Here is a 27,453-nt window from a genome sequence, read left to right as displayed (position 1 = left end):
ACGGTCTTGATTTATCAGCTATTTTAAAATGAGGCTGCATTTTAAATTGCATTTTAACCTGTATTTTAAATTCTTTTTCCCCCCTATTATGTTTTTACTGTAATTTTACTGGTGTTAGCCATCCTGAGCCCGGCTCTGGCCAGGGAGGGCGGGGTATAAATAAAATTTATCATCATCATCACCAATATCCTTCTCCTTCTCCATGAATTTGTCTCATCCCTGTTTAAAGGTTTTTAAAGACTGGTGGCCACTAATCCTGTGGCAGTGAGTTCCCTAGTTCAAAAGCTTTTGGCAGTCCTGGATTTTCCATCTTCTTTTTTGTAATAACATGCAATGATATCCAGTAAGCAGCTCTCTGGGGAAAGTAAAAACCTTTAACCAGCAAACTATGTGAATAGCGGGTCCTTCCATCACTATGTGGTTTGTTAAGGAGAGCCAATACAGTCGTACCTTGGTTTTCAAACAGCTTAGTTTTCGAACGTTTTTGCTCCCGAATGTTGCAAACCCGGAAGTGACTGTTTGTGACATATTTTTGGAATCCGGATGTCCGACAGGTAATGCAGCCAATCAGAAGCCGTGCTTTGGTTTCTGACCATTTTGGAAGTCGAACAGACTTCCGGAACGGATTCTGTTCAACTTCCAAGGTACAGACTGTACTCTGAATATAAAGCAGTGTGAGGGTTGGGTTCCTTCCAACTCTACCATTAAATGATTCTATGAGACTTGGAGCACCGGAACTGTCTTCCTAATCTCCATAATCAGCAGTGCCATCAGGGCATAAATTGGGCACAGGAGTCCAGGTCCCCACCTGGAGAATGAGTAGGAGGCCTCCAAGCACAGCAGCGTTGACTTACCCAATTCCAAAGTAAGTGAAATAAAACTCCTGACCTTACAAAGACAAGAACAAGACCATTAAGTCCAAAGTCTTAAATTACCCAAATGTGCCACTGTCCACAATGAGATCTATCTAGATAAGCCCTGAAAGGCGAGAACTATTTGCCTGCCCTGTGCGAAGCAGAAAGAGATTGCAGAAACGAGAATCCCTGTGGGCTGAGAGACGGTTCCTCCTCCATCGTTCCTGCCAAACACGAAGAAGGACATCCTGGAACCTGGAGGGAGGGCACTTGATCCCTCTTGCTTAACTCCCGTTCCAGATTTGCAAATAATTATTTTTACTGGAATATGGCAAACCGCATACTGAGCCCGTTATCTCCACGTCCCTGGCGCTGGTTTCATGCCCGCCCCCCGCTCGCCACTGATATAAATGGCCTTTGCCACCTCTGCTTTTTCAGAGCCAGGAGAAGGCAAGCGCAAGGAGGCAATGGGCAGCACCAAACACTCTCCGTGATCGAGAATTGGCGGAAGCAGGGCTGATTTCTCTCCTTTAGCCCTTAGTTTCAGAAAGGTGCACTCAGGTAACTCAGATCTGGTCTGCAAGAACACCCTCTGCAGATTTTAACCAATTTGCCTTTTAATTAGTTTATTTTGTAAATAAATAAATAAATAAATAAATAAATTATGCACCGCTTGCTTGTAAACAACAACAACCCTCAAAGTGGGTTGCAAGAAAGGTAAAACAATGAAATTACCGAGAAGAATAAAATTATCTCAGCAGGTGTGGCGGCTTCAGCCAAGATGTTATCCGTCTGGTGTGCTGCCATCTTCAGCTGCCTGCTGATGCGATCAGAGAGTCAGCTGCTTCCAACAGATGCTGTCATCCGGGTCAATAAGGGCGTATTGCATAACGGTAAGTCTATCCATGCTAGGATTGGAATGGACCTCACAGACCAAGGTCCACCAGTTTATCTCCTACCCTAAGAAATTCTTTTTTTTTATAAATTTTTTTATTAATTTTTTTTCCATAAAAAACTCCAATCATATCAATTTGCACATCACATATTTTAGCTTATTGGACCTCCCTCAACTTCTCTGACAATCATTCGTAGTTCAAATCCTATCTTCACATTCCTTAATTTTAATATTGCCATTAAATACTATATTTCTGTCCTTATTTGCTTTCTAACAATATTCCTTGTATTTTCACAAAGCTTCTTTAAAACACACTAGCGTTGTACAGTCCTCACATACAGTTTTCAAATACTCCGTAAATTTTCCCCAGTCCTCAAAAAACCTGTGATCCTTTTGGAATCTGATTTTCCCAGTTAATTTATCCAGTTCTGCATAGTCTGTTAATTTTGTCCTCCATTCTTCCAAAGTCGGTACTTCTTCTTGTTTCCATTTTTGGGCCAACAGTGTTCTTGCTGTGGTGATTGCATACTGAAAAAGTTTACAGTCTCTCCTATTTATGTCCATTCTTGTTATTCCCAGCAGAAAGGTTTCTGGTTTCTTAACAAAGCTATATTTTAGCATTTTCTTTAGTTCATTATATATCATCTCCCAGAACCCCCTTACTTTCTTACAATCCCACCACATATGCATGAATGTACCTTCTTTCTCCTTACATCTCCAACATTTGTTACAAGTTTTGTACATTTTTGCTAATTTTACTGGTGTCATATACCACCTATATACCATCTTCATAACATTTTCTTTCAATGTGACACATGCTGTAAACTTCAGGTTTTCATTCCATATTCTTTGCCAATCATCCATTTCTATGTTATATCCTAAATCTTTGGCCCATTGAATCATAACCACTTTTACTTCCTCATCCATTGTATGCCATTCCAACAGAATTTTATACATTTTGGAAATTATCCTAAGAAAAGTGTTGACCTTACTAAGGTTTCCAAAATTCCTTGGCTGCATTACCTGAGCCAGAATTGCCAGTATTTAGTGTAAGGTTTCACTTTGGGTGAGTTTTGCGGTCACTCTAAGGAGCACCACCTGGTTCGACTTGCAGGCTGCCGTGAAGCCACGTGGCAGATTCAGAGCATTCAGGAGCCTGCAAAACGATGAACCTCAAAGGGTTCAGACAAGAGTGAGCAAAGGCCTAGAGGCAGCGTTGGCTGAATGTGGGCCAAAAACTGAATGCAGACAAGACAGAGGTGTTCTGTGTTTTTGTTTGTTTATAAAAATATTTATATGCTGTTATACAGTCATACCTCAGGTTGAATGTGCTTCAGGTTGAGAGCTTTTGGGTTGCGCTCCGTGGCAACCCGGAAGTAACAGAGCGCGTTACTTCCGGGTTTTGCCGCTCGCGCAGACGCTCAAAATGACGTCACGCGGATGCTCGGAAGCGGCAAAACTCGACCCGCGCACGCGCAGACGTGCTGTCACGTCTTACGTTCTATTCAGGATGCGAACGGGGCTCCAGAACAGATCCTGTTCACATCCCGAGGTACCACTGTATTGCAGAAACGTATAGAAGAGGTTTTTAACAGTAAAAAGAGGACAAAACCATACAATAAAAGCACAAGAAGTTAAAAACAGCAAAGTTAAGAAAACAAAAACCAGTAATCCACTCTTAATTGCCTGTCTGGGCCTGGCGGAACAGAAAAGTTGTCAGCAGGCAGTTAAAAGGTGGCACAGAAGGCGCCTGGCGAATCTCTAGTGGCAGAGAGTTCCGCAGCCCTGGGCTGATGACGCTAAAGGCTCGGTTTCTCATTGTTGTCAAACGAGGGATGCTCACTAGGGATGCTCCTGCCGGTGATCTCAGTGGTCGAGTCGGGATATAAGTTGCTAGTTCTCAAGCATATACAGAAGCTCTGTTGGGATGCTTCCAAGGAAACGGGGGCAACTGGCAGACCCTAGGTGGCTCCAGCCCAGCGGCCGGTAGCCGGAAGATCTCTGGTCCTTGGATGTAACTGCGATTTGAGCTTCAGAAGCTGAGCACGCAAGCCAGCAGAGTAAAAAAACTCTTCGCAACAGAAGGGCAGATAGAGGCTGTGTAAAGCATATTTACAAGCAGTTTATTTCAGGACAAAGAAAACATGTCTGCTCTCCTTCGTGTCCAACAAGAAGCATAAGCAAAAGCTATACACAAAACGGAAGTTCCCAGCAAGCTGTGCTGGAGTGTAAACAGGCATGTGACATACAACAATTCCACACATCTGTTAAGGTGGAACGGAATATCGTAACAAGCTCCCCCCCCCCACTCCAAGTCAAGGGAAGCAAAGCCCACCCCGTCTCTGCTGAATTATAATGTGCTCTTCTCTCTTCCTTAGCAGGTCACACAAGCCACTCTTTTGAATAATGCTGTTTTTGTAGGGCAGGGGGCCCTGGAGCCGAGTTTATGGAACCGGGGGGGGGGGGGGTTAGAATCATAGAATCATAGAGTTGGAAGAGACCCCAAGGGCCATCGAGTCCAACCCCCTGCCAAGCAGGAAACACCATCAGAGCACTCCTGACATATGGTTGTCAAGCCTCTGCTTAAAGACCTCCAAAGAAGGAGACTCCACCACACTCCTTGGCAGCAAATTCCACTGTCAAACAGCTCTCACTGTCAGGAAGTTCTTCCTAATGTTTAGGTGGAATCTTCTTCCTTGTAGTTTGGAGCCATTGCTCCGTGTCCGCTTCTCTGGAGCAGCAGAAAGCAACCTTTCTCCCTCCTCTATGTGACATCCTTTTATATATTTGAACATGGCTATCATATCACCCCTTAACCTCCTCTTCTCCAGGCTAAACATGCCCCGCTCCCTTAGCCGTTCCTCATAAGGCATCGTTTCCAGGCCTTTGACCATTTGGGTTGCCCTCCTCTGGACACGTTCCAGTTTGTCAGTGTCCTTCTTGAACTGTGGTGCCCAGAACTGGACACAGTACTCCAGGTGAGGTCTGACTAGAGCAGAATACAGTGGCACTATTACTTCCCTTGATCTAGATGCTATACTCCTATTGATGCAACTCCTATTGAGTTTGAGAGCCCCTAATCTAACCCGTCGAGCTCTGCCCTTTGCAACCCAGCCATCCTGTGCCGTTCGTGGAAGAGCTTCCCTCGCGACACGGCAGGGAAACCCCCCGGATCCACCGTCCTGCCTGCCCTGACCTCTTTTTCCCACTTGCTTCCACAGCTGTCTCCAGCTCAATGGCGCAGAGCAACGCCCTCCAAGGAGCCATGAGAGAACTTCCGGTCGGAGGCAGCGGTGGCGGCGGGGACGGTGGCTTGCTGGGTGGTGTCCTTGGTGGCGGTGGCGGAGGGGGTCTGCTTGGAGGTGTCACTGGGGGCTTACTCGGAGGAGGTGGCGGTGGCGGCCTTCTGGGAGGCGTCCTTGGTGGCGGCGGCGGCGGGGGTCTCCTGGGTGGGGTCACCGGAGGCTTGCTTGGTGGCGGAGGAGGTGACCCTGTGGGGATGCAAGCTGCCTATGCTGCCCCTCCGGTTCCTGGGGGCAATGGCGGCGCTGGTAGTGGTCCGGGTGCTAGTGGGCTGCTAGCTCCGGGAGGTCTGCTGGGTAGCGGAGGTCTGCTTGGCACTGCAGGGATTCTGGGCGGCGGTGGCGGGCTCCTGGGCAACGGGGGCCTCCTGGGCAACGGAGGGCTTCTTGGAGGCGGAGGCGTGCTTGGCATCCTGGGAGAAGGAGGCTTACTCAGCACCGTCCAGGGACTCACAGGGTAAGCAGGAGAGTTGTAATCCTTGCAACAATTATTATTATTATTATTTTAAAATAATGTTTATTCAAATTTTAAAGGTAAAAAAAAATACATACAATCAAAAATAAGAAAGAAAAAAACAAATCAAACCTTTACATATTTTTCTTTCTTTAACTTATTTCCTTGACTTCCTCACACGTCCCCTCTTTATATTCTAGTTCAGATAGGTATTTCAGCAAATCCTTCATCTTTGTTTTTATCCTAATAATTTATCTTAATATACTGTAATTTTTCATTCTCTCTTTCACCAATTATCCATCCATTCTTACTTTGTTTAATCTTATTTCTCATTAAAACTAATATATTTGAACTTATTCTCTTAAGACGTTTCCCCTAGGGTTATAAAAATTTCATTCCACGATTTTGCCAGTTTCCATTTTAAAAAAAAACCATTGGAAAAAAAAAACTTGACATATACATTTTAAATTCCCAATTTTCTTCCACTGTCCCCCCTCCCCGGTCTCGGCCCCTACCCACAGTTCCATCAACCTCCAGCAGTCCATCAACCTGGAGATCTAAAATCCGAGGCTCTTAACTCTTCTTCATGTCCCGTCTGCCGTAATCCCCGCAACAATTAATCAGCGGCTTGTACAGGGTGGCTACATGGGAACAGGGCCTTTTCTGCAGTGGCTCCCGGTTTGGGGAATCCTCTTCCCAGGCAGAGCCCCATGCTGCCAGAGTTATATATCTTTAGGTGCCTCTGTAACCAGGCCTTTGTCCCTTAACTATCTGTGGCCTTTTAGAAGTGGGTAGGTAGGATGTTTGCAGTGTATTGTCCCCCCTGGTTTTAGTGTATCTGTGGCTGGATTTACACGCATGGTTTTTAAGACTAAGAAAAAGTGAAGGAATGGTTCTGATAACCATATAGCCACATGGCGTTCTGCTCTTCGACGTTATTAAAATGTGACACCAGAGGGCACTGCAGAGCAACCAGCAAGGCAGAGGGGAGAAAGCAAAAGAGAATGTTTCCTGTTTTGACGTTTTAGAACGATATTCCTAATACCGTTCTCATAACGTTTAAAAGGTGAGTGCAGATCCAGCCTATGTGGCGGGTTTGTTTGTTTGTAAGTAGATTTGCGTTGCCTTGGGCAAGGTAAAACAACTAACAAATACTAATACTAATACTAATACTAATACTAATACTAATACTACTACTACTACTAATAATACTACAGAATGTGAGTCACCCTGCTAAAGTCACAGGAAAGTCATACTATATCAATCAAGGTAGTGGCAGCGAATGTGGTGTGGCCACATTTGGAATATTGGGTACAGTTCTGGTCGCCTCAGCTCAAAAAGGATATGTGCAACCAACTTGGATGTCTTTAAACAAGGACTAGTGAAATTCATGGTGGAGAGAGCGATCAAAGGCTACTAGCCACAGCTGGAACCAGCAATGCTTCTGAATACCAGTTGCTGGAAATTGCAGGAGGGAAGAGGGATCCTGTGCTTGGATCCTGTTTCTAGGTTTCCCATAAGAAGCATCGGATTGGCCACAGTGAGAGCAGGATGCTGGATGAGGTGGGACCCCTTGGGCCTGATCCAGCAGGCAGCTCTTCTTCCGTTCTCATCTTCTAGTAAAATATTGCCTACACCAGTAGTTCCCAAGCCTTTCTTCCTACGGACCACTTTCAAATTATTGAGGGTCTTGGAGGAGCACCTAATCTAAGCTGACTAGCTGTCAGTGGCTCCTGCATAGCCATGTTGACTGCAAACTGCCTCCAGCGTGAGAAGAGAGCTGCATGACCCTCGAGGCTGGTTTCTGGGTACCACTAGCAGGAGCTGACCTGCTGCTCCAAGCCCTAGCTGTAATAATAATAATAATAATAATAATAATAATAATAATAATAATAATAAACTTTTTTATTTATACCCCAGCCAGAGCTGGGCTAAGGGCGGCTAACATAAATAAAATCACAGTAAAAATATAACAGGGGAAAAACAGAAGGGGGGGAAACCAATTTAAAATACAGGTTAAAATGCAATTTAAAGTTTTAAAGTAGCCGATAAATCGGCTACTTGATTGATAAATCGGCTACTTGATTGATAAATCAAATCAGACTGAGTCCAAGCCAAAGGCCAGGCGGAACAGCTCTGTCTTGCAGGCCCTGCGGAAAGATGTCAAGTCCTGCGGGGCCCTGGTCTCTTGTGACAGAGCGTTCCACCGGATCGGGGCCAGGGCTGAAAAGGCCCTGGCCCTAGTTGAGACCAATTTAACCACCTTGTGACTTGGGACCTCCAAAGTGTTGTCATTTGTGGACCTTAAGGTCCTCCGCTGGGCATACCAGGAGAGGTGGTCCCGTAGGTACGTGGGTCCTAGGCCACATAGGGCTTTAAAGGTCAAACCCAGCACCTTAAACCTGACCCTGGACTCCACTGGGAGCCAGTGCAGTTGATAAAACACTGGATGTGAGCTTCCTGGAGGCACCTAGGGAAACCTAGGGATGCTCACCTAGAGGAGCATTTGGTCTGATCCAGTAGGGTCTTCTCCTTGCATGCTTACAATTAGGAGGTAAAACGTTTTTCTGATCTCCAGTCCAAATGTGTCCACATCCATTTTTTAGAGGGTGGTTCTCGTAGGACCTAAGAGAGAGCTTTGTCTAGATGACCTCACTGCCTGCTTCTTCCTTGTAGGCTACGAATTGTGGAGCTGACCCTTCCCAGGATTAACCTTCGACTCTTGCCTGGAATTGGAGTCCACTTGGATTTATATACCAGGGTAGCGCTCAACGGTAAGAGGTAAGCAGAGCATCTTGACCCATGCACTTCAATGCACATGTTTCTGGCAGCTTCCTAGCTCTGGTTGAGGTTTATTATTATTATTATTATTATTATTATTATTATTATTATTATTTATTATTTGTACCCCGCCCATCTGGCTGGGTCTCCCCAGCCACTCTGGCTTCCAACAAAGATTAAAAATACATTAAAATGTCACACATTAAAAACTTCCCTGAAGTTTTCTAAATATCAGGTAGTTGTTTATCTCTTTGACATCTGGTGGGAGGGTGTTCCACAGGACGGGTGCCACTACCGAGAAGGCCCTCTGCCTGGTTCCCTGTAGCTTTGCTTCTTGCAGTGAGGGAACCGCCAGAAGGCCCTCGGTGCTGGACCTCAGTGTCTGGGCTGGATGATGGGGGTGGAGACACTCCTTCTTCTAACCATTACTGCAGAGGATTTTGTTTGCCCAAAGGCTCCCTAGTTTCTTAACCATATGGTGCAGGAAGGTGGAGATGCACGATACCAGCTGCTCTTTAGGCTGGCCAGATGTTTACACTGGGCTGCTTGCACTCCTCCAGCCTCCAGCTCTTGAGTTGTGCTGGTCTTCATTCTGGACTCGCTTTCAGGAGCTAGGAGGAAGAATGACTCTGAATATAGCAGTTTGGGGGGAGCAACCATGGGAGTGGGTACTTTCAGGAAGACCTGGCAGTGGGCTTCCTGAATGCATCTGTTGTTGGCCAGTGAGCGAAACAGGATTCTTATGGCCTGATCCAATAGCTGGGCTCTTCTGTTCTTCTGTTAGCTGAAGTGCAGAAAAGGGTCAATTTACACTCCACACAATGAGCTTTAGCTATTTACTAGTAGACTTGTACCCAGTGTTGCTTGGAAATTATAAGAAAAAACAAACAAACCTCAGTGGTTAAAATCAGTGCAATTTTGAAAGGTTTGATCTGCCATCTTGATTCAAGCTAGCACTCATTTGTATTCAAGCACAGAAGAAAACCTGCGCCTTGATCTGAGAAACTACCATGATAAATTCGGTTATGATATCTTACGAAGTGTCTGAGTGCACAACAAACAGCTTTCTGCAATATATAGTAGGTTAGTTTAGAAACCCCCGGAGCAATCCACAAATCAAATTGTCAAACACATAACAGAATGTAACATAAAAATCATCTTCAACCTTGAAACAGCAAGTTGGAACAATTCCTTATAGACTGTTCTGCAAACCCAGTTTTCCTCAGCCTAATTGGCAATAACCTCAAAGGCTGAGTGAAAAATATGTCCTCAATAGCCACAATATGTCCACAATATTTGTGGTGACTGATGGATCTCCAGAGGCAGAGAGTTTCACTACGAGGGGAATGCAACAGAAAAGGCCTTTGACCGGTTCGCTGGTCCTTGGCCTTCACCTAGTGGTGGCATCCCAAGCAGACCTTCCTCCAATGAAAATGCTTCGACTGGCTCATTCATCTTACAGATGTGGGAAGTGCAACCTCCTCCAAACAACTTAAAAGCAGCCTTCCCTGACCTAGTGCCCTCCAGATGTTTTGAACCACAGCTGCTTCAGTCAGCATGGCTGTATGATGGTGGGGATGGTGGGAGATGTCATCCAAAACCTTTGGAGGACCGCAGGATGGGGAAGGCTATTAAAAGCATCATGCAAAGAAGCTTCACCAGACTCTCTCTTTTCGTTCCAATGCAGCCTCCTTGGGTTCCTTGACATCGCAGTGGAGGTGAACCTCACGGCCATTGTCCGCCTGACCATGGATGGCACCGGCTACCCCAAGCTGGTGATCGACCATTGTGACACCCTTCTTGGAGGCATTAAAGTCAGGCTCCTTAGAGGGTGAGCTGCACCCATCTGGCCAACCTGACGTCTTATGGGGTTGGGGATGGAGCGACTCCCCTTATTTATTCCAGGGATGAGGTTGGTGGGCCAAATCCTGATTTCCCCTGATGTCCTCTGGGTGGGTGTTATCTACTGAGTTGAAGAGGACCCAGAATGCAGCAGTCTGATTGGTCCTAGAACAATAGGACCCAGAATGCAGCAGTCTGATTGGTCCTAGAACAATAGGACCCAGAATGCAGCAGTCTGATTGGTCCTAGAACAATAGGATTCAGAATGCAGCAGTCTGATTGGTCCTAGAACAATAGGACCCAGAATGCAGCAGTCTGATTGGTCCTAGAACAATAGGATTCAGAATGCAACAGTCTGATTGGTCCTAGAACAATAGGACCCAGAATGCAGCAGTCTGATTGGTCCTAGAACAATAGGATTCAGAATGCAGCAGTCTGATTGGTCCTAGAACAATAGGACCCAGAATGCAGCAGTCTGATTGGTCCTAGAACAATAGGATTCAGAATGCAGCAGTCTGATTGGTCCTAGAACAATATGATTCAGAATGCAGCAATCTGATTGGTCCTAGAACAATAGGATCCAGAATGCAACAGTCTGATTGGTCCACAGGAGCCACCCAATCCAGCTCCAGGTGGAAGGGAATCCACAACCTGATTGCCCTACAGGAGAATCCCGGAATTAGCCAATCACGTGGGGCCCATTGTGTAAATGTATATAAAGCAGACATGCTGAGGGAACTTCCATTCCTCCTCATCACTATGAGCTGAATAAAGAGCATGAAATCCGCTCTCGACTCTGAGTATATTTCGGTCACTTTGACACAGTAGCAGATGAAGCACTCCCCTTTGCAGACTGGCTTTAAACTCAAGCTGGTTTGCAAAGGAAAAAGTCCCCTTTGCCCATGCTTAGGGGTATTCGAGAATTTCGCTAACACTCTTGCAGTTTTCATGTCCATCTGTGTTCAGGACTGAAAATCAGTCAAGCAAATTCGTTGGTTTTTATTCACACCTTGCTTGTTTTTAAGATTGCAGACAATACTTAATTAATTACCTTTTTTGCTTTTACACTGTTTGGGTGGTTTTTGGTGGATAATTTTTTCCTTTCTCTTCCCCCTCCCCCTCCAGCCTACTCCCTATTGTGGATAATTTATTGGCACGTGTCCTTAACAAGCTCCTTCCAGAACTGGTAAGTGACAGCCGGGGCAGGTATCATCCAATGTGCAATGGGACAGTGGCGTAGTGTGGGGGGTGAAGGGGGGGCCGGCCGCACCGGGCGCAACATCTGGGGGTTAGGGTTAGGGGTAGGGTTAGGGGGCGCAAATCCACGGGTTAGGGGGCGCAAATTACTTGCCTTGCCCCGCGTGCTGACAACCCACGCTACGCCACTGCAATGGGTTCTGGCTCAGGAAATGCATTAGGATAGAAATATGCTTGTAGAAATTCAGTGTAGTTCCTGGCTTGGGGACCAAACTCTGTCCTTGTGGAATAAGTCTTTGATGTCCGGAGAAATGAGATGAATAAAGGGAATTGTAAGATGCACGTATTAAATTTTGGAAAATGCATAAATAAAAATAATAAAAAAGAGATCGTCTTTGATGAAACCTAAAAGGAGGAAGAAAAAATATAACTGTGAGCACAATTGCTTTGCATGTATTACAATTTGATTCCTGACATCTTGCCACAAATGTCTCATTAGAACATTGAATTTTTCAGCTGTGTCCAGTCCTAGACATCACCCTGGGTCTAGTGAATGATCAGCTGGGACTTGTGAACTGTAAGTCTCTCTTGTTTTTTCTTCTGTCTTCCCATTCTTTCATATGGATGACCTCACTGCATCTTCCCATACCCTCCAACATTTCTCCAATGAAAATAGGGACGTCCCATTCCATAATGCTATTTTTACTATTTATACCCCACACATCTGACTGGGTTGCCCCAGCCCCTCTGGGCAGCTTCCAACATACAGTGGTGCCTCGCAAGACGAAAAGAATCCGTTCTGCGAGTCCCTTCGTCTAGCGGTTTTTTCGTCTTGAGAAGCAAGCCCATTGGCGGCTTAGCGGATTAGCGCTATTAGCGGTTTAGCGGCTTTTAGCGGCTTTTAGTGGCTTATCGGCTTAGTGGATAAGCGGATAAGCGGCTTAGCGGCTTAGAGAAAGGGGGGGGGGGAGGAAAAAAAACCTGCAGGAACTCGCAAGACATTTTCGTCTTGCGAAGCAAGCCCATAGGGAAATGCGTTTTGCGAAGCGCCTCCAAAACGGAAAACCCTTTCGTCTAGCGGGTTTTCTGTCTTGCGAGGCGTTCGTCTTGCGGGGCACCACTGTATATAAAGACACAATAAAACATTAAAAACAACAACACCACTTCCCTGTACAGGATTGCCTTCAGATGGCTCAGAAGTCGTATAACTCATACCCTCCAACATTTCTCCAATGAAAATAGGGACGTCCTACGGAAAAGCAGGACATTCTGGGATCAAATCAGAAACTGGGATGGCTTCTCTAAATCAGGAACGTCCCTGGAAAATAGGGGCTCTTGGAGGGTCTGCCTTCCATCCCCCAAACAGACTCAATGCTGTTCTCCAAAGTGAATGACCAAACATTTTCCTTCCCTGCTCACAGGCTGGTGATGATAATATTTGAGGGCTGAATTGCGACCGAGCTATCTGTTTTGAGTGAGGCGTTCCCAGAATTCCTTGAGTTTTTTGGAGAGAGAGAATTTCACTGAAGCAGCATTTTTTTTGTGGGGATTTGGGCTCTGGCCAAGTCAGGTGGAACAGCAGCACCATGCAGGATTGAACCATCCTGATTGTAGTGTAGTAGTAGTAATAATAATAATAATAATAATAATAATAATAATAATAATAATTTTTTATTTATACCCCGCCCTTCCCGGTTCAAAAAACCGGGCTCAGGGCAGCTAACAACAAATTTAAAACACTTAATTGATGCAACAAAAACCAGCATGAAATACGGTATAAAACATGAATAACAATAAATTCAGAATTCAAAAATCAAGTTAGGGGGGGAAATCCATCCAATAAACATTAGATGATCACCAGGGCTAGCTGGCTAAATTAGTCCTATTGGGGCCAGTGAGGAGACCAGGGGAGAATTAGCTGTGGGATCCCAGAGCGGGTAATCTTCATAAAAAGGGGAGGGGGAAGGAAGGAAGGGGAATAAAAGATCAGGCTAAGTTCAAATTGAAAGCCAGGTGGAATAGCTCTGTCTTACAGAGAAGGAAGGAATTTAAATCCTGCAGGGCCCTGGTCTCCTGGGACAGAGCATTCCACAGGTTGGAGCCATCACTGAGAAGACCCTGGCCCTGGTGGAGGATAGTCTGACTTCCTTAGGGCCCGGGATCTCTAAACTATGATTATTCATGGACCTTAAGGTCCTCCGCAGGGCAGACCAGGAGAGGCGGTCCCGTAGGTACGTGGGTCCTAGGCTGCGTAGGGCTTTAAAGGTCAAAACCAGCACCTTAAACCTGACCCTGTACTCCACTGGGAGCCAGTGTAGTTGGTAAAGCACTGGATGAATGTGATCCCGCGGCAAGGACCCCGTAAGGAGCCTCGCCGCGGCATTCTGCACCCGCTGGAGCTTCTGGGTCAGCTTCAAGGGCAGCCCTGCGTAGAGCGTGTTGCAATAATCAAGCCTGGAGGTGATAGTTGCATGGATCACTGTGGCCAAATAATGGGAGAGGTGGAGGAAGAAGAGGAAGCACCAGGAGGCTGACAGCTGACGGACACAGCGTCTTTAGAAAGCATTCCAGACCACCACCATCTCCGCTCCCAGAACCCGGCGAGCCTTGAAAGTAGGAGAGCAAACGCTCGGAAGCAAAGGGCCCTCAGCACCACCCGTAGAGGAGATGGTGATGAATAAGGAAGTGGGAGGAAAATGGGGTGGAGAGTCACTCGGGACAACACCATTATTCCAAGAGGCTGTGTTCCTTTTTTTTTTTTATAAGATATCTTATTAAGTTTTATCAAAGAAAGAAATTACATTAAAAAACACAAAACAAATAAGCACTCAAACACATAAACATTCAAGCATAATTAACAAGTGTGAAGAAAAAAAAAAGAAAAAAAGAGAGAAAAAGAAAAAAAGAACAAAACACTAAAAAGATTCAAAAAGTTAAAAATAAGAATCCCTCTCTTTAGTTTCTTACCATCCATAAACTTATTTCCTTGACTTCCTCACACCTCCCTTTCTTGTATTCCAGTTTAAAATTAAATAGCAAATTCCTTCTTATTAATTTTATCCTTAATTATCCTTCTTCACATATTATTTGATCCTAATTTTTACCTGATATCTATCCCTTCTTTCATATTCTTATTCCAAGAGGCTGTGTTCCAAACCTCTCTCCGTAAATATTGAATAAAAAGCAGATGGTCAGAACTTTTCCTTGTCTTATCCGTTCCTGGCAACCTGCAGTGCAGGTTTTTTCCTCTGCCGCCTGACAGCCCACCACCTTCCCAGGGGTGTCTATTCCATTTTCAAACAGCTCTTGCCATCAGAAAGTTATTCCTAATGTCACGTCCGAATACCCTGATTACGAGAAGCCTGGGGAGCTATTGACAGTCCAAAGCATGAGAAATCCTAAATTCTTCTTCTTCCCTTTCTCTTTCCTCCCAGCTCTGGTCCCTCTGGGTATATTGGGAAGTGTCCAGTACACTGTCTCCAGCCTTCCACTCGTGACGGGACATTTCCTGGAAATTGATTTGAATGTAAGTCCAAGTTGAGATGGATCTTGATGGTGGGGTGGCCCCTGTGTGGATTGGCTCGGACTCCGCAAAGTCACCTGCTTTGCCTGGCTGTGGGTCTTGGCCAACTTCCCCCATGGGAGTGGAATTTGAATCTGGCTCTCCTTGCTCTGCTTTTATTGAACTCACTGGAGAAGATGATAATGGGTCCTTTGTCCTATTAGTCTCCTCTGTCACTGTTTGCAAAGCACAGTCATGCCTCATGTTATGTTTGCTCCAGGTTGAGCATTTTCAGGTTGCATCCTACAGTGGCCTGGAAGTAATGGAACGGGTTACTTCCGGGTTTTGCCGCTTGCGCATGAGCAGACGCGCAAAATGACGTCACGTGCAAGCGCAGAAGCGGCAAATCGCAACCCGCTCATGAGCAGATGTGCAGACGCAGGTTTTGTTCTATTCAGGTTGTGAACAGGCCTCCAGAATGGATCCCGTTCGCAACCAGAGGTACCACTGTACCTGCTTAAGGGCAAGGTGCGGGCACAAGGTCCTTCTTCCTCAGAGTCTCAGATAAAATTTTGCAGTTGTTGTTTCAAGTGTCAGAAAAGATTTGCAGATGATGCCCAGCTATCCTGGATTATGAAAACTCAAACTGTGAAGAGCACCAAAAGGTTCTCTCCAAACAGGGGAAAAATAGCTAAGGCATGAAAATTGGGTCTTATTTGGGGAAGGGGAAATCACAGCTCCTTGCTGATGTATGGGAGGGACTCGTGGACCAAGGGCCAGTTTGTCCAGGGGTCCATCTGCACCTCCACTTAATTCATTTTGTGCCCTACTTCTTCCCTCATTATTTTGCAAGAACAAAAGACATTCCTACTGCCAGGGTGGCATTTTGATTTCCCATCTTTTCGCTAACTGGTAGTAAAGCGAAAAGCGATCTTAAGAATCTGCTGGTGAGGTCACACTGGTGGACACTTCCTCCGCTATCTCTGCTTGGTTGAGTTCCACCTCCCTTCTGCCTCCACCTCCTTTGTAGGACTCTAGTCCTCATTGTCGCTTCTGGGAGCGACCCTGTTCATTTCTGGTCGGTAGGTGGTTGTGGTGGCAGCTGCTTAGAGCCACAAAGTGTTGTGTTTTGTTCACCTTCCTCAAAGACACGCTATTAGCTCTTTCAGAAAAATCAGATGTGTGTGATATCGATGGCATGCACAAGTTTTCCAGGTGGCAAATAATAATAATAATAATAATAATAATAATAATAATAATAATAATAATAATAATTTATTTATATCCCGCCCACCCCAGCCGTAGCCAGGCTCAGAGCGGCTAACAACAATAAAAGTAACACAACATTCTAAAATCAATTCATTTTAAAACCAATTCAAAATCAAATTCATGGCAACCATTGGGCTAGAGGTCTGTGCGGATTACCAAAGGAGGGGGTCAGACTGTGCCTTGGCCAAAGGCCTGGTGGAATAGCTCTGTCTTGCAGGCCCTGCGGAAAGATGTCAAGTCCCGCAGGACCCTAGTCTCTTATGACAGAACGTTCCACCAGATTGGGGCCACGGCCAAAAAGGCCCTGGTTCTGGTTGAGGCCAGTCTGATCTCCCTGTGGCTCGGGACCTCCAAGATGTTTTTGTTTGAAGACCGTAAGGTCCTCCGTGGGACATCCCAGGAGAGGCGGTCCCGTAGGTACGAGGGTCCTAGGCTGTATAGGGCTTTAAACAAGGAGGTGGGGAGTGTTGGGGAGGCCATTCCTTCTTTCACTTCCAGGTGTGTGTGTGTGTGTGTGAGAGAGAGAGAGAGAGAGAAGCTTTGTGTCTCTTTTTCCTTCCTTCCCTTCCTCCAAGGAGAGAGCAAAGCTTTCTTTCTCTCCCCTGAGGATGGAGAGAGGGAAATCTAAGCACAAAGGTGGAAGGGAAGGAAGGAAGTCAATGGGATTCACACAGTGCGAAGTTCCTCAAGGTTTGGGAACCCGATGCCCTAAACCCATCTGCCTATTTCCGGGTGGAAATCTTCTCTATTCCTGTTTTGCAGCATGCTTTTTTGGGGGGAGAAGTGATAACAAATGGTGCATGTCTTTTGGTGTGTGTGTGTGTGTGTGTGTGTGTGTGTGTGTACAGGCACCGATGAAGAAAGTAGGGCCAGGTCCACAAGCAGACAGAGGGGTGGAGGGAATGAAAACCAAGATAAAGCCATTGAAGCCCTAACTCCAGGTTTCAAAACTTTTGTTATCTGTGCACAAAGCGGTCAGGTATGGACCTGTGGAGGTCAGCAGAGGACAAAAGGAAAGCAGAAAACGTGGATGTTCAGGTGCGGTGAGGATGAGCCCTAGGAAAGGGGTGTGATAAGCAGTTCTTTGCCTTGACTGGGTCAGCCTTAAGTATTAGCACTTCAAGTCACAGATCTCCTTCCAGGCTGGCTCTGGACAAATTTGTGACACCTCGGCTGGTTGCATTGCCTGAGGACAGAGAATGTCCCAGCCTGCGATGCAGAAGGGGCAGCTGTTTATTCCATGCCACTGCATGGCATCTTTTGCCCTTTTGCAAAGGATAACGGAATAATCTCCCCCTTAAGTAAGAACATAAGGATAGCCTGTTGGGATCAGGCCAATGGCCAATCTAGTCTAGAGTCCTGTTCTCACAGTAGCCAACCAGATGCCCATTATGGGAAACTCACGAGGAGGACCCACGGGCAAGAGCAAATTTCTCCTCTCCAGTGGTGTTCAGAAGCATCGCTGCCTTCAACTGTGGAGGGCAGAGCAGAGCCATTGTGGCTAGTAGCCAAAGACAGTGCAAGACTTCACTTGCACCCCAAGAATTTTAGCAGCTCTGGGCAAAAAGCCTGGGTTGACTGTGGTGATGGGCTGGACTGGGAAATTTCACATCCAGGCCTTCAGCTGCCAGGATTATTAGACTAGTGTTTCCTCCCACCTACCTTAAAAAGGTAAGGGGACCCCTGACCATTAGGTCCAGTCATGGCCGACTCTGGGGTTGCGGCGCTCATCTCGCTTTATTGGCCGAGGGAGCCGGTGTACAGCTTCTGGGTCATGTGGCCAGCATGACTGAGCCGCTTCTGGCGAACCAGAGCAGCACACGGAAACGCCGTTTACCTTCCCGCCGGGGCGGTACCTATTTATCTAATTGCAGTTTGATCTGCTTTCAAACTGCTAGGTGGGCAGGAGCAGGGACTGAGCAATGGGAGCTCACACCGTTGCGGGGATTCGAACCACCAACCTTCTGATCGGCAAGAACTAGGCTCTGTGGTTTAACCCACAGCGCCACCCGTGTCCCTGCCACCTTCCTTAGATGACCTTGAAAACCTCATCAAAGCTAGGATTCCATCACCATCACGCATGCAGAAAAATGGGACCGCCTGCCTCACATCCTTGTTCCTTCCCTCTAGACTGTGGTTGGGCAGGTGGCAGGACCCCTCCTCAACTACCCGCTGGGCAAGCCGGAAGCTCCCCTCATGCCGCCAAGGGTGCCTATGCCCCCCATGCCCCCCATGGCCGACACAACCAACTCCCAGCTGGGGCTCTCGGTGAACTTCCTCAGCTCCGTCGTGGCTGTTCTGCAGAAGCAAGGGGCCCTGAACATCGACATCTCGGATGGGATGGTGAGTTGGGAAGCGGATGCGGGGTGGGGGGGCATTTCTTGGCACCTCGCATTTCTTGGCACGGGAAGCTGAAGGCACAGGGGGTGAAATATACTCAGAGTCGAGTGTGGATTTCATGCTCTTTATTCAGCTCATAGTGGTGAGGAGGAATGGAAGTTCCCCCAAAATGTCTGCTTTATATACATTATTTACACAAGGGGCCCCATGTGATTCGCTAATTCCGGGATTGTCCTGCAGGCCAATTAGGTCACGGATTCACTTCCACCTGGAGTTGGATTGGGTGGCTCCTGTGGACCAATCAGACTGCTGCATTCTGGACCCTATTGTTCTAGGACCAAAGGCCAGGCGGAACAGCTCTGTCTTGTGGAAAGATGTCAAGTCCCACAGGGCCCTGGTCTCTTGTGACAGAGCGTTCCACCAGATCGGGGCCAGTACTGAAAAGGCCCTGGCCCTAGTTGAGACCAATCTAACCTCCTTGTGACCTGGGACCTCCAAAGTGTTGTCATTTGTGGACCTTAAGGTCCTCCGTGGGCCATAGCAGGAGAGGCGGTCCCGTGGGTACAAGGGTCCTAGGCCGCATAGGGCTTTAAAGGTTAAAACCAGCACCTTAAACCTGATCCTGTACTCCACCGGGAGCCAGTGCAGCTGGTATAGCACCGGGTGAATGTGATCCTGCAGCAAGGACCCCATAAGGAGTCTCGCCGCGGCATTCTGCACCCGCTGGAGTTTCTGGGTCAGCTTCAAGGGCAGCCCCGCGTAGAGCGAGTTACAATAATCTAGCCTGGAAGTGACCGTTGCGTGGATCACAGTGGCCAGATAGCTCTCTCCTCCTTTGTGAATTTGTCCAGTTCTCATTGGAAGCTGTCCACCTTAGTCACCACCACTGCCTCCTGTGGCAGGGAGTTCCATAGTTTAACGGTGTGCTGCATGAAGAAGTAAAATAACTAGCAAAGAGCTGGGGAGTCTGTGTTATCTTTTGCCTATTTTCTTTTCCCCTTCCTTCTCCCCAGTTCCCTGAGCTTCCTCCTCTGACGACATCGACTATCGGGGCCTTGATTCCTTCGGTGAGTCCACGCAGTTGATGCTGTGCTGCCTGGATCTGAGCTCTGCTTCAGCTTAGTTTTACCTGCACAAGTGAACTTTTGAACTGAAATATACTGGGAGTTGAGAGTGGATTTCCTGCTCTTTATTCAGCTCATAGTGGTGAGGAGGAATGGAAGTTCCCCCAGAATGTCTGCTTTATATACATTATTTACACAATGGGCACCACGTGATTGGCTAATTCCAGGATTCTCCTGTAGGCCAATCAGGTTGTGGATTCACTTCCACCTGGAGTTGGATTGGGTGGCTCCTGTGGACCAATCAGACTGCTGCATTCTGGGTCCTATTGTTCTAGGACCAATCAGACTGCTGCATTCTGAATCCTATTGTTTTAGGACCAATCAGACGGCTGCATTTTGGATCCTATTCAACTCAGTACATAACATGAATCCAAGCCGCCTCAGGTGGAGAAAGCTGTGAAAAGCGCGCTGCAATAATTCCATTGGCACCCAGTTAAAAACAACAAGATTCTCCATTGCCTGGTTCCTGCATAAAACATAACTAATAACTGCAAGAGCAAAAGGACTGTTTGCCACTAAGATGCCATTGCAAAAATACCTGTACAGGTATCATAAATTCAAAGAAAACCACAAAGCAAATGCACCCATTAGACCTTTAGCCCTACATAAATTCTTTCACTTCAGTCTCAAGAGATTTTAAGAGATATCTACAGCAGGCTTCCCCAACCCGGTGCCCTCCTGACACAGGTGGGCTATAAACACAACAAGCAAGTAATAAAGCGAACGTGGTTTGCAGGTGTTCCAGATGTTCCCAGAGCCGCGCTCCCTCCTTCTGAAGGTGTCGGTCCCTGATGTTCCAACAGTGAAGCTGCAGAAAGACAAGGGCCTGATCCACCTCATGGCCAGTGCTGAAATACTGGCGTCAAAGCCAAATGACGCTCATCAATCTCTCTGCACCCTGGAAATTGTGAGTATCGAGAAATGACGGCATCACTCCTTCCCACTTTCACTCCCTCCCTCTGGAATAGGCTTCCCTTTTTTAAAAAATCTTTTTTATTGTGTTTTGCAATACAAATTTAAATTCAAACAATAAACATCATCATCATTTAGGATTCCCTGAATGCTTTGATTCCCCTTCGCCCTTCCATGGTTACTATTTTCAATCTTTTCCCAGTGCTTCCCTTATTTTCCCTGTTTTTCTTGAATAATCCAATTTTACCTTATATTTTGGCACATTACAAATGTTACTCAAGTCCTGCCAAAGTTTTTAGTTCTTTACAGTGTCAGTTTCCCCCATTCCTTCTTAAAAGTTCTTCTCTTCCTGGTTTCTGATTTTCCTGGTCAATTTTGCCATTTCGGCATAGTCCATCATCTTCATCAGCCATTCATCTCTGGTCGGGACATTATCTTCTTTCCATCTCTGGGCCAGTAGTTGTTTTTCTTCCAAATAATATTTTTTAAGTTTTCCAATTTAATAATCCAATAGAAACCACATTAAAACATTCCAATTTGGTTTGGTTTGGCTTGCACTTTCTACTTGCACTTTCAACGTGCTTTTGAACTGCTAGGTTGGCAGGAGCTGGGACTGATTAAAGCACAATAAAACATCAAACATTAGAAACTTCCCTAAACAGGGCTGCCTTCAGATGTCTTCTAAAAGTCAGATAGTTTACCTTCTTGACATCTGCTGGGAGGGCGTTCCAACAGGGCGGGCGCCACCACTGAGAAGGCCCTCTGCCTGGTTGCTTGTAACCTCACATCTCGCAGGGAGGGAGCCGCCAGAAGGCCCTCAGCGCTGGTCCTCAGGCTGAACCATGGGGTGGAGTTGCTCCTTCAGGTATACTTGCTTGTCATACATGCTTGTATGACCCCATGTGGTCCTTACATCAGCTCCACCCCTAGGACCACAACGAACTTCTAAAATATTGTCCAAATTTATATAGGGATACATATTCTGTGTTTCAGGCTCCGGCCGAGGAACAGCAGTGCTAGAAACACTATAATTATGGCCATTTGGCAAGTATTTATCTGACGCTGGCAGTGTGATATGGACAGATTGAAGATGTGATGGAGCCACCACCGGTGTGGCCCTGCAATGGGAAAGTCAAGTCAGGGGGTGGCTCTGGAGTCATGGTTAGGGGACCCAGACTTTTCTAGGGCTTACGGGGAATCAGGAAGGGCTTGGTTAAGAAACGAACCATTTCCCAATTTTTCACCACAGGACACAACTTTGCTGGCCTCCTTTTCTGTTGAGGACAACAAACTGAAAATCAGTGTTGCTCTTGAGAAGTAAGTGTGGCATTTCTTAACTTACAGGCACTTATATTTTAAGTGCAATATTGGGATTATTTTATTACACGTTTTAATTAGGGATGTTTATATTTCAAGATTTGTGGAACTGGTTTTTAAACTTGTAAACTGCTTAGAAGCCTGTTTTGTTTTTAAATGGTTTTTATTAATAAAAACAACACTTGAAGATCTCTCTCCTCATTCCTTCCCTGAATTGTGCTTCCTCCATATCAGAGGGGATGTGGGAAAGGCCATTTGCATCTGATCTCTATTTCCCTCCCTGGAGCCAACTAAGGTTGTCTGAATCCTCAATGACTGCTCTCAATTTTCTTCTTTTTCTGCAGGTCACATCTCTCAGTGGCTTCCTCGTCCATTGGGAAATTTGATGTAAGAACATATTATACCTATTTATTTATTCAGAACATTTGTACCCCACTCTGCAGCCAAAAAGGCTCCCAGAGTGGCTTATGTACAATCAAAACAAGATGGTCCCTACTCAGAGGCTTAAAATCTAAAAAAAAGAGAAATGAACACGACACACAAGGAGAAAGGGACAAGGAGGGAAGAGGAAAAATAAAAGCTCAGGCACCAATTTCCAAGCTGTGGTTCCTGATGGGGCTGACTTGTCACTGCAGAGCTGATGGAAAGAACTCTGCTTCCCAGCTCTCCCACATCTCGAAACCACTTATTACTTTAAAATTCCTACGCAGTATGCAAATATACAACATGAATAAATAAAATAGTATCATAAAAATGGAAAACTACATAAAAATAGTATAACCAGTACAGTGGACGCTCGGGTAGCAAATGTGATCCATACGGGAGGCATGTTCGCAACCCACAGCGCTGCGTCTGTGCATGCGCGGGTTGCAATTCAGTGCTTCTGCGCATGCGCAAAGTGCGATTTAGCACTTCTGCACATGTGTGACCGTCGAAAACCGGAAGTAAACTTATCAACTGAACTGAAATCACTTCTTTTGTTGACGCAGGTCTCCCTCATGGAGGGGTTGGTCAGCAAGATTTTTGATGTTGCGTTCCTTCCTGCTATGAATGGTAAGGATGTTCTACAAAAACCGTGATTTGATATTCCATCAACTTTCCTTCGCGCTGCGTGAAAATTCAGAGCGGAACTCATTGCGTGCCAAGCCATGGGCAGTTCAGACTGTAGTCTTGGCAACATCTTTTGCTCAGAGAGCTGAAATGAGATGGGAGTGGAGTGCAAGGATGTCGCAGGTAGCCTTGATTTTGGATCCCTGGATAAAAATTGCTTTGCTGCAGGGATGGAGAAGAGCCACAGCTCAGGGAAATGAAATAAATAGAGAGGTGCTTGGTTGCAAAATAAAAATGTTGCGAAAATGTAGGTTGTTTCATAGAAGAAGGTCAGACGTGAAAGGGTCCAACTTAGCAACAGGTGTAATAGCAATCTGCACAGTATTTTGACAGAAAACAGCAAGGATCATTCGTAAATGTGCAAAGGTCTTCCACTCCCAAGTGGAACATTTCTTCCAAGAAATGTTTGGCAGTCTTATTCTTTTTTATAAATAGGGTAAGGTTACCAGGTGTCCCTGTTTCCTGGGGACAGTCCCCAGATTAACAAATCAGTCCCCATACAAAATCCTATCATTCCTACTGAAATTGAAAAGTGTCCCCAGATTCATTGAAAAAAATCTGGTAACCTTAAAATAGGGGCAGGTGTGAACCAGAAAGAATGCAAAATAGAGAAATTTGTTCTTGGAAGGCCCAGCTCATATTTGCTACAGCTCAGTGCATTTTTGGAGACTTTGGTTTCCTCTTCAGGAGAAATCTGAAACTCCCAATTTCTGCAGAAGCCGCCTGCACAAATCTTGCTGCTCACCTGACACCAGGGACAGGCAGCTCCATTCTACAACCTGCTTTAGGGATCCCACAGAATTCAAAAGCTTTAGATCACTCCTGGAAAAGAAGGCTCTCCTATCAGTGACCTATTGTGACCTATTGATCTTCCCAAATCTTGTTATGTTTCCCTTTTGTGGGATGTGAAACACAAGAGCAGTCAAGTACAACATTCCTAGAGCGAACATGTTTTCACATGGGGAGGAATGTTTGTCCAGCCAGCAGGTCAACTTCCTGTTTCCTTCTGGGCTGGGACAGACTTCCTCTGCATGTGACTAGAGGTGGGCGTGGCCTCACCTGTGCAGGTAACGACAAAAGCACAGGGCAGGGCAGCCATCTCTCTCTCTTTGACTACATGCATCAAAGAAGCAACATCTGCTTAGCCAAAGATGCTCTCTTTGCTTCCAGCCCAGAGAGGACAAAGGGACTGTCTTCTTATGAGATAGTTTCTAGGTATATGTTACTTTTCTAAGCTAAGTCTGCCTTCTGGGATCCTATTGTGAACAGAATGATGTGTGAGTAAACTCTTTTTATACTTTTATAGAAGACTGTGTCGTGTCTTATGTTTTATGAGGGAATAAGGGGGAAATACCAGAACAGTTATTATAGAGGCTTTAGTGAGCCTGAGCAAATGCATCCGCTGTGAGTTTAAAAAGGGGAATGTTACTCTGCTAAATTGTGAACTTGTTTACACAAGTTGGAAAGGCTATAATCAGACAATATATCCTCTTCTGCATCCCTGAACATTCCCACACCTTTGGGATCCCTTGTTCCTTCTCTCCCGGAGGGAATAATCAAATCTGCCTCTTTCTGCAGGTGATATTTTGTGGCAGATATCAGAACAAAACAATATTTATCGAAAAATAGCTATACTTCCAACATTGTGGGGAAATACCACAGATGCGAACAGCAGAAAATCAGCAGTAAAATTGCATTTGTGAAGCAAGTACAAAATAAATAAGATGAGACAGCCTCATCGCATATAGTTTCCCCTTCATACTAGAAAACTAATATTTTTCTCCTTTCTGGCTGCAGGTGTGTTAGGTAATGGAGTTCCTCTCCCCAAGTTGCTGAATATAGACTTTGACAACGCTGACATTGATGTCATTGAAGTAAGTGCACCAAATCTGATCATTCCTGGCGGTATTCTGTCACAAGGCTTAATTGTCATGACAGGCTTAAGCTCATTCCCAAAGAAGCATTTGCCACCTGAAGACTTTTAAACTGACTTACTAGCAGAAAGTGCCTGGAGTTCTTTGAGAATTCTTAGAAACCAAAAAGTACAGTTTGGAAATCAGTGGTTAAAATCAGTGGGGCTCTGAAAGATTCAGTCCACCATCTTGCTCCAAAATGGCACCCAATCGTATCAAGACATGGAGAAAATCCTGCTCCTTGATCTCAGGAACCGTCACGCAAATTTCGGTTACGGTTTCTTAAATTTGGTTAAATTTGGGGTTTTGAAAGCTTCCGCCCGCCATCTTGATTCAAAATGGCATCCAGTTATATCCAAACACAGACAAAAATTTGTCCCTTGATGTCAGGAGCCATCATGCTGAATTTGGTCACAATGTCTTGAAATATTGCTATATCCTGGATTAGGTCGGCCTTTGGTCTGGTCCAGAGTCTGGGCTCTCTTTGTGTTCTTATGGGAAGAAGTTTTTAATGTGTGACACTTTAATGTATTTTTAATCTTTGTTGGAAGTTGCCCAGAGTAGCTGGGGAAACCCGGTCAGATGGGCGGGGTACAAATAATAAATTATTATTATTATTATTATTATTATTATTATTATTATTATTAATCCACTAACGAGGGCATTAGACCAGAGCTGAGGGGGTCCCAGAAATGAGAACTGAAGCTCTCGGTTTCACCCTTTTTTGCAGGATCTGCTTGTGTTGTCTGCGTGAGTCGAAGAGGAGACCAGAAGGTACTCAATGGAGCGCAAGGGCAGTCGGAGAAGAGGCCAGCTAGTTCCAGACCAATTTGCCCCACAACATCGTCTTTCAAACTGTACAATGCATTTGAATCAGGCCAGGCTCCTTCCAGGAAAACACAGACTGGGTTTTGAGTGCAGGAGGATTCCAGCAAGACCCTGTCACTCACAAGATTGTGGCATTTCCTCCGTTCCCTTCAGCTTTGCCATTTCTGAGAGGGTGCACACACATAAACACACAAACTGCATTTCCTGCATTGTTTCAATAAAATGTTTCTCCTTTCCACTGCATTTGGAGTGAACCTGAGTCTCTTTAGAGTCATTGCAGAAACAACAACAACAAATTTTATTTATACCCCGCCCTCCCCAGCCAAAACCGGGCTCAGGGTGGCTAACACCAAATATAAAACAAATTGATTGAAATACAACTTAAAAACAAGATTAAAATGCAACATTAAATCGTTAAAATGCAGCCTCATTTCAGCAGAAACTCAAAAACTTTTTGGGGATGAAAACATCAAGTCTTCACCAAGGCCAACCATCCAGACTGGTCCTACATGGGCCAGAAAAAAGCCAGGGAAGTCCCCAAATAGGAGTTCCATCAGAGGAGGAGAAAGAGAAAAAGAGGGGGGGAGAGGGGATCAAGTTGATTCCACGCCAAAGGCCAGGGGAACAACAACCAAGCAAACATCTGGCAGCGATGAAATGAGGACAAATGGATTATCACTGGGAGGGCCTGTTGAGAGCAAAGAGAAGGAGCTGTGCCAATAATGCAGCTCTTTTGTTCTTCTAAAACTTGCTTCTTTTAGTGATAGAATCATAGACTGGAGTTGGAAGGGACCCGAGGGTCATCTAGTCCAACCCCCTGCCGTGCCATGACTAGATGGGCCATTGACTTGATCCAACAGGCTCTTTTTGCCTTCTGTAGCACAGTGGCAGAGCCCCTCCTTTGCGTGCAGATGGTCCCACATTCAGTCCCCTGCATCTCCGGTTAGAAAGATCAGACAGCGCGTGATGATGGGGGAATATCTTTCCCTCTGTCTACAACCCTGGAGAGCCATTGCAAGTCAGAGTAATGAGCTAGAGGGGCAAACGGTCAGGAATAGCATCTTTCCAAGTTCCTATCTCACCACCTCACTCTCGTATCTGGCTCAGGTGCTGGGTGCCACATGGACAAAGCATTGAGAAGGGAGGAAGGGGCACCAGAGAGCTCAGCTGAGCGCCTCGGTGTTCAAAAGCATACAACAATGTTTTAGGTCCCTGCAGTGGCGTAGCGTGGGTTGTCAGCACCCGGGGCAAGGCAAGTAATTTGCGCCCCCTAACGCGTGGATTTGCGCCCCCTAACCCTAACCCCCAGATGTTGCGCCCGGTGCGGCCGGCCCCCCCTGCACCCCCCACGCTACGCCACTGGGTCCCTGGATAGGCTGTGAGCTTAGATCAGCCTTTGTCTACCTTGCAATGGGCTCCAACTCCCACCTGCCCCAACATGAGCACATCGGGATCGAGTTTGGATTGGCAGGTGGGGGGGGCATGGGGGCAGGAATGGTGGGAACTTGAGTCCTAGCTCCTGCCCTAAATCACAAAATCAGAGGCTCTCATGTGTAAGTAAGAAGGATCTTTATTCAGGCAAGTAATTTTACAGGCAGGGAGACAATATACAGCCTTGTTGTACTTCTTTCCCAATTTTGAACCAATCAGTTGTCCCATATCCAGTTCTAACTGTAGCTTCTTGTCCCACATAGAGATTTCTCAAGAGACAGATGAGGTGATCAGGCATGGACCAGAGCATGCCAGGCCCTCCTATCTTCCACTGCCTCCTGCAGTTTGGTCAAACTCATGCTGGTAGCTTCAGTGGCGTAGC

At 46.0% G+C, this 27,453-nt stretch overlaps 1 protein-coding gene across 2 annotated transcripts; it reads left to right on the top strand.

Moving 5' to 3' along the window:
• Positions 1 to 1,291: 1,291 nt before the first annotated feature.
• On the top strand, positions 1,292 to 25,894 carry LOC309344873 (BPI fold-containing family B member 4-like). 2 transcript variants are annotated; one of them, XM_081867729.1, is made up of 16 exons: positions 1,292 to 1,415; positions 1,616 to 1,747; positions 4,971 to 5,508; positions 8,182 to 8,286; positions 9,974 to 10,117; positions 11,254 to 11,314; positions 11,842 to 11,902; positions 14,760 to 14,851; positions 18,227 to 18,439; positions 19,450 to 19,503; positions 20,297 to 20,467; positions 21,722 to 21,789; positions 22,134 to 22,176; positions 22,779 to 22,842; positions 24,697 to 24,773; positions 25,543 to 25,894. In XM_081867729.1, exons 2-16 carry the CDS (start codon positions 1,636 to 1,638, stop codon positions 25,564 to 25,566), a joined length of 1,827 nt encoding a protein of 608 aa, XP_081723855.1. In that variant the 5' UTR covers positions 1,292 to 1,415; positions 1,616 to 1,635; the 3' UTR covers positions 25,567 to 25,894. The 2 variants fall into 2 exon arrangements, with proteins under 2 accessions (XP_081723855.1, XP_081723856.1); XM_081867730.1 differs by having other exon boundaries at positions 1,613 to 1,747.
• The last annotated feature ends 1,559 nt before the right edge of the window (positions 25,895 to 27,453 follow it).

The sequence above is a fragment of the Podarcis erhardii genome (genome assembly GCF_964252035.2).
Source record: "Podarcis erhardii genome assembly, chromosome: 6".
NCBI lineage: Eukaryota > Metazoa > Chordata > Lepidosauria > Squamata > Lacertidae > Podarcis > Podarcis erhardii.
This window is presented reverse-complemented; position numbering and strand designations above follow the sequence as displayed.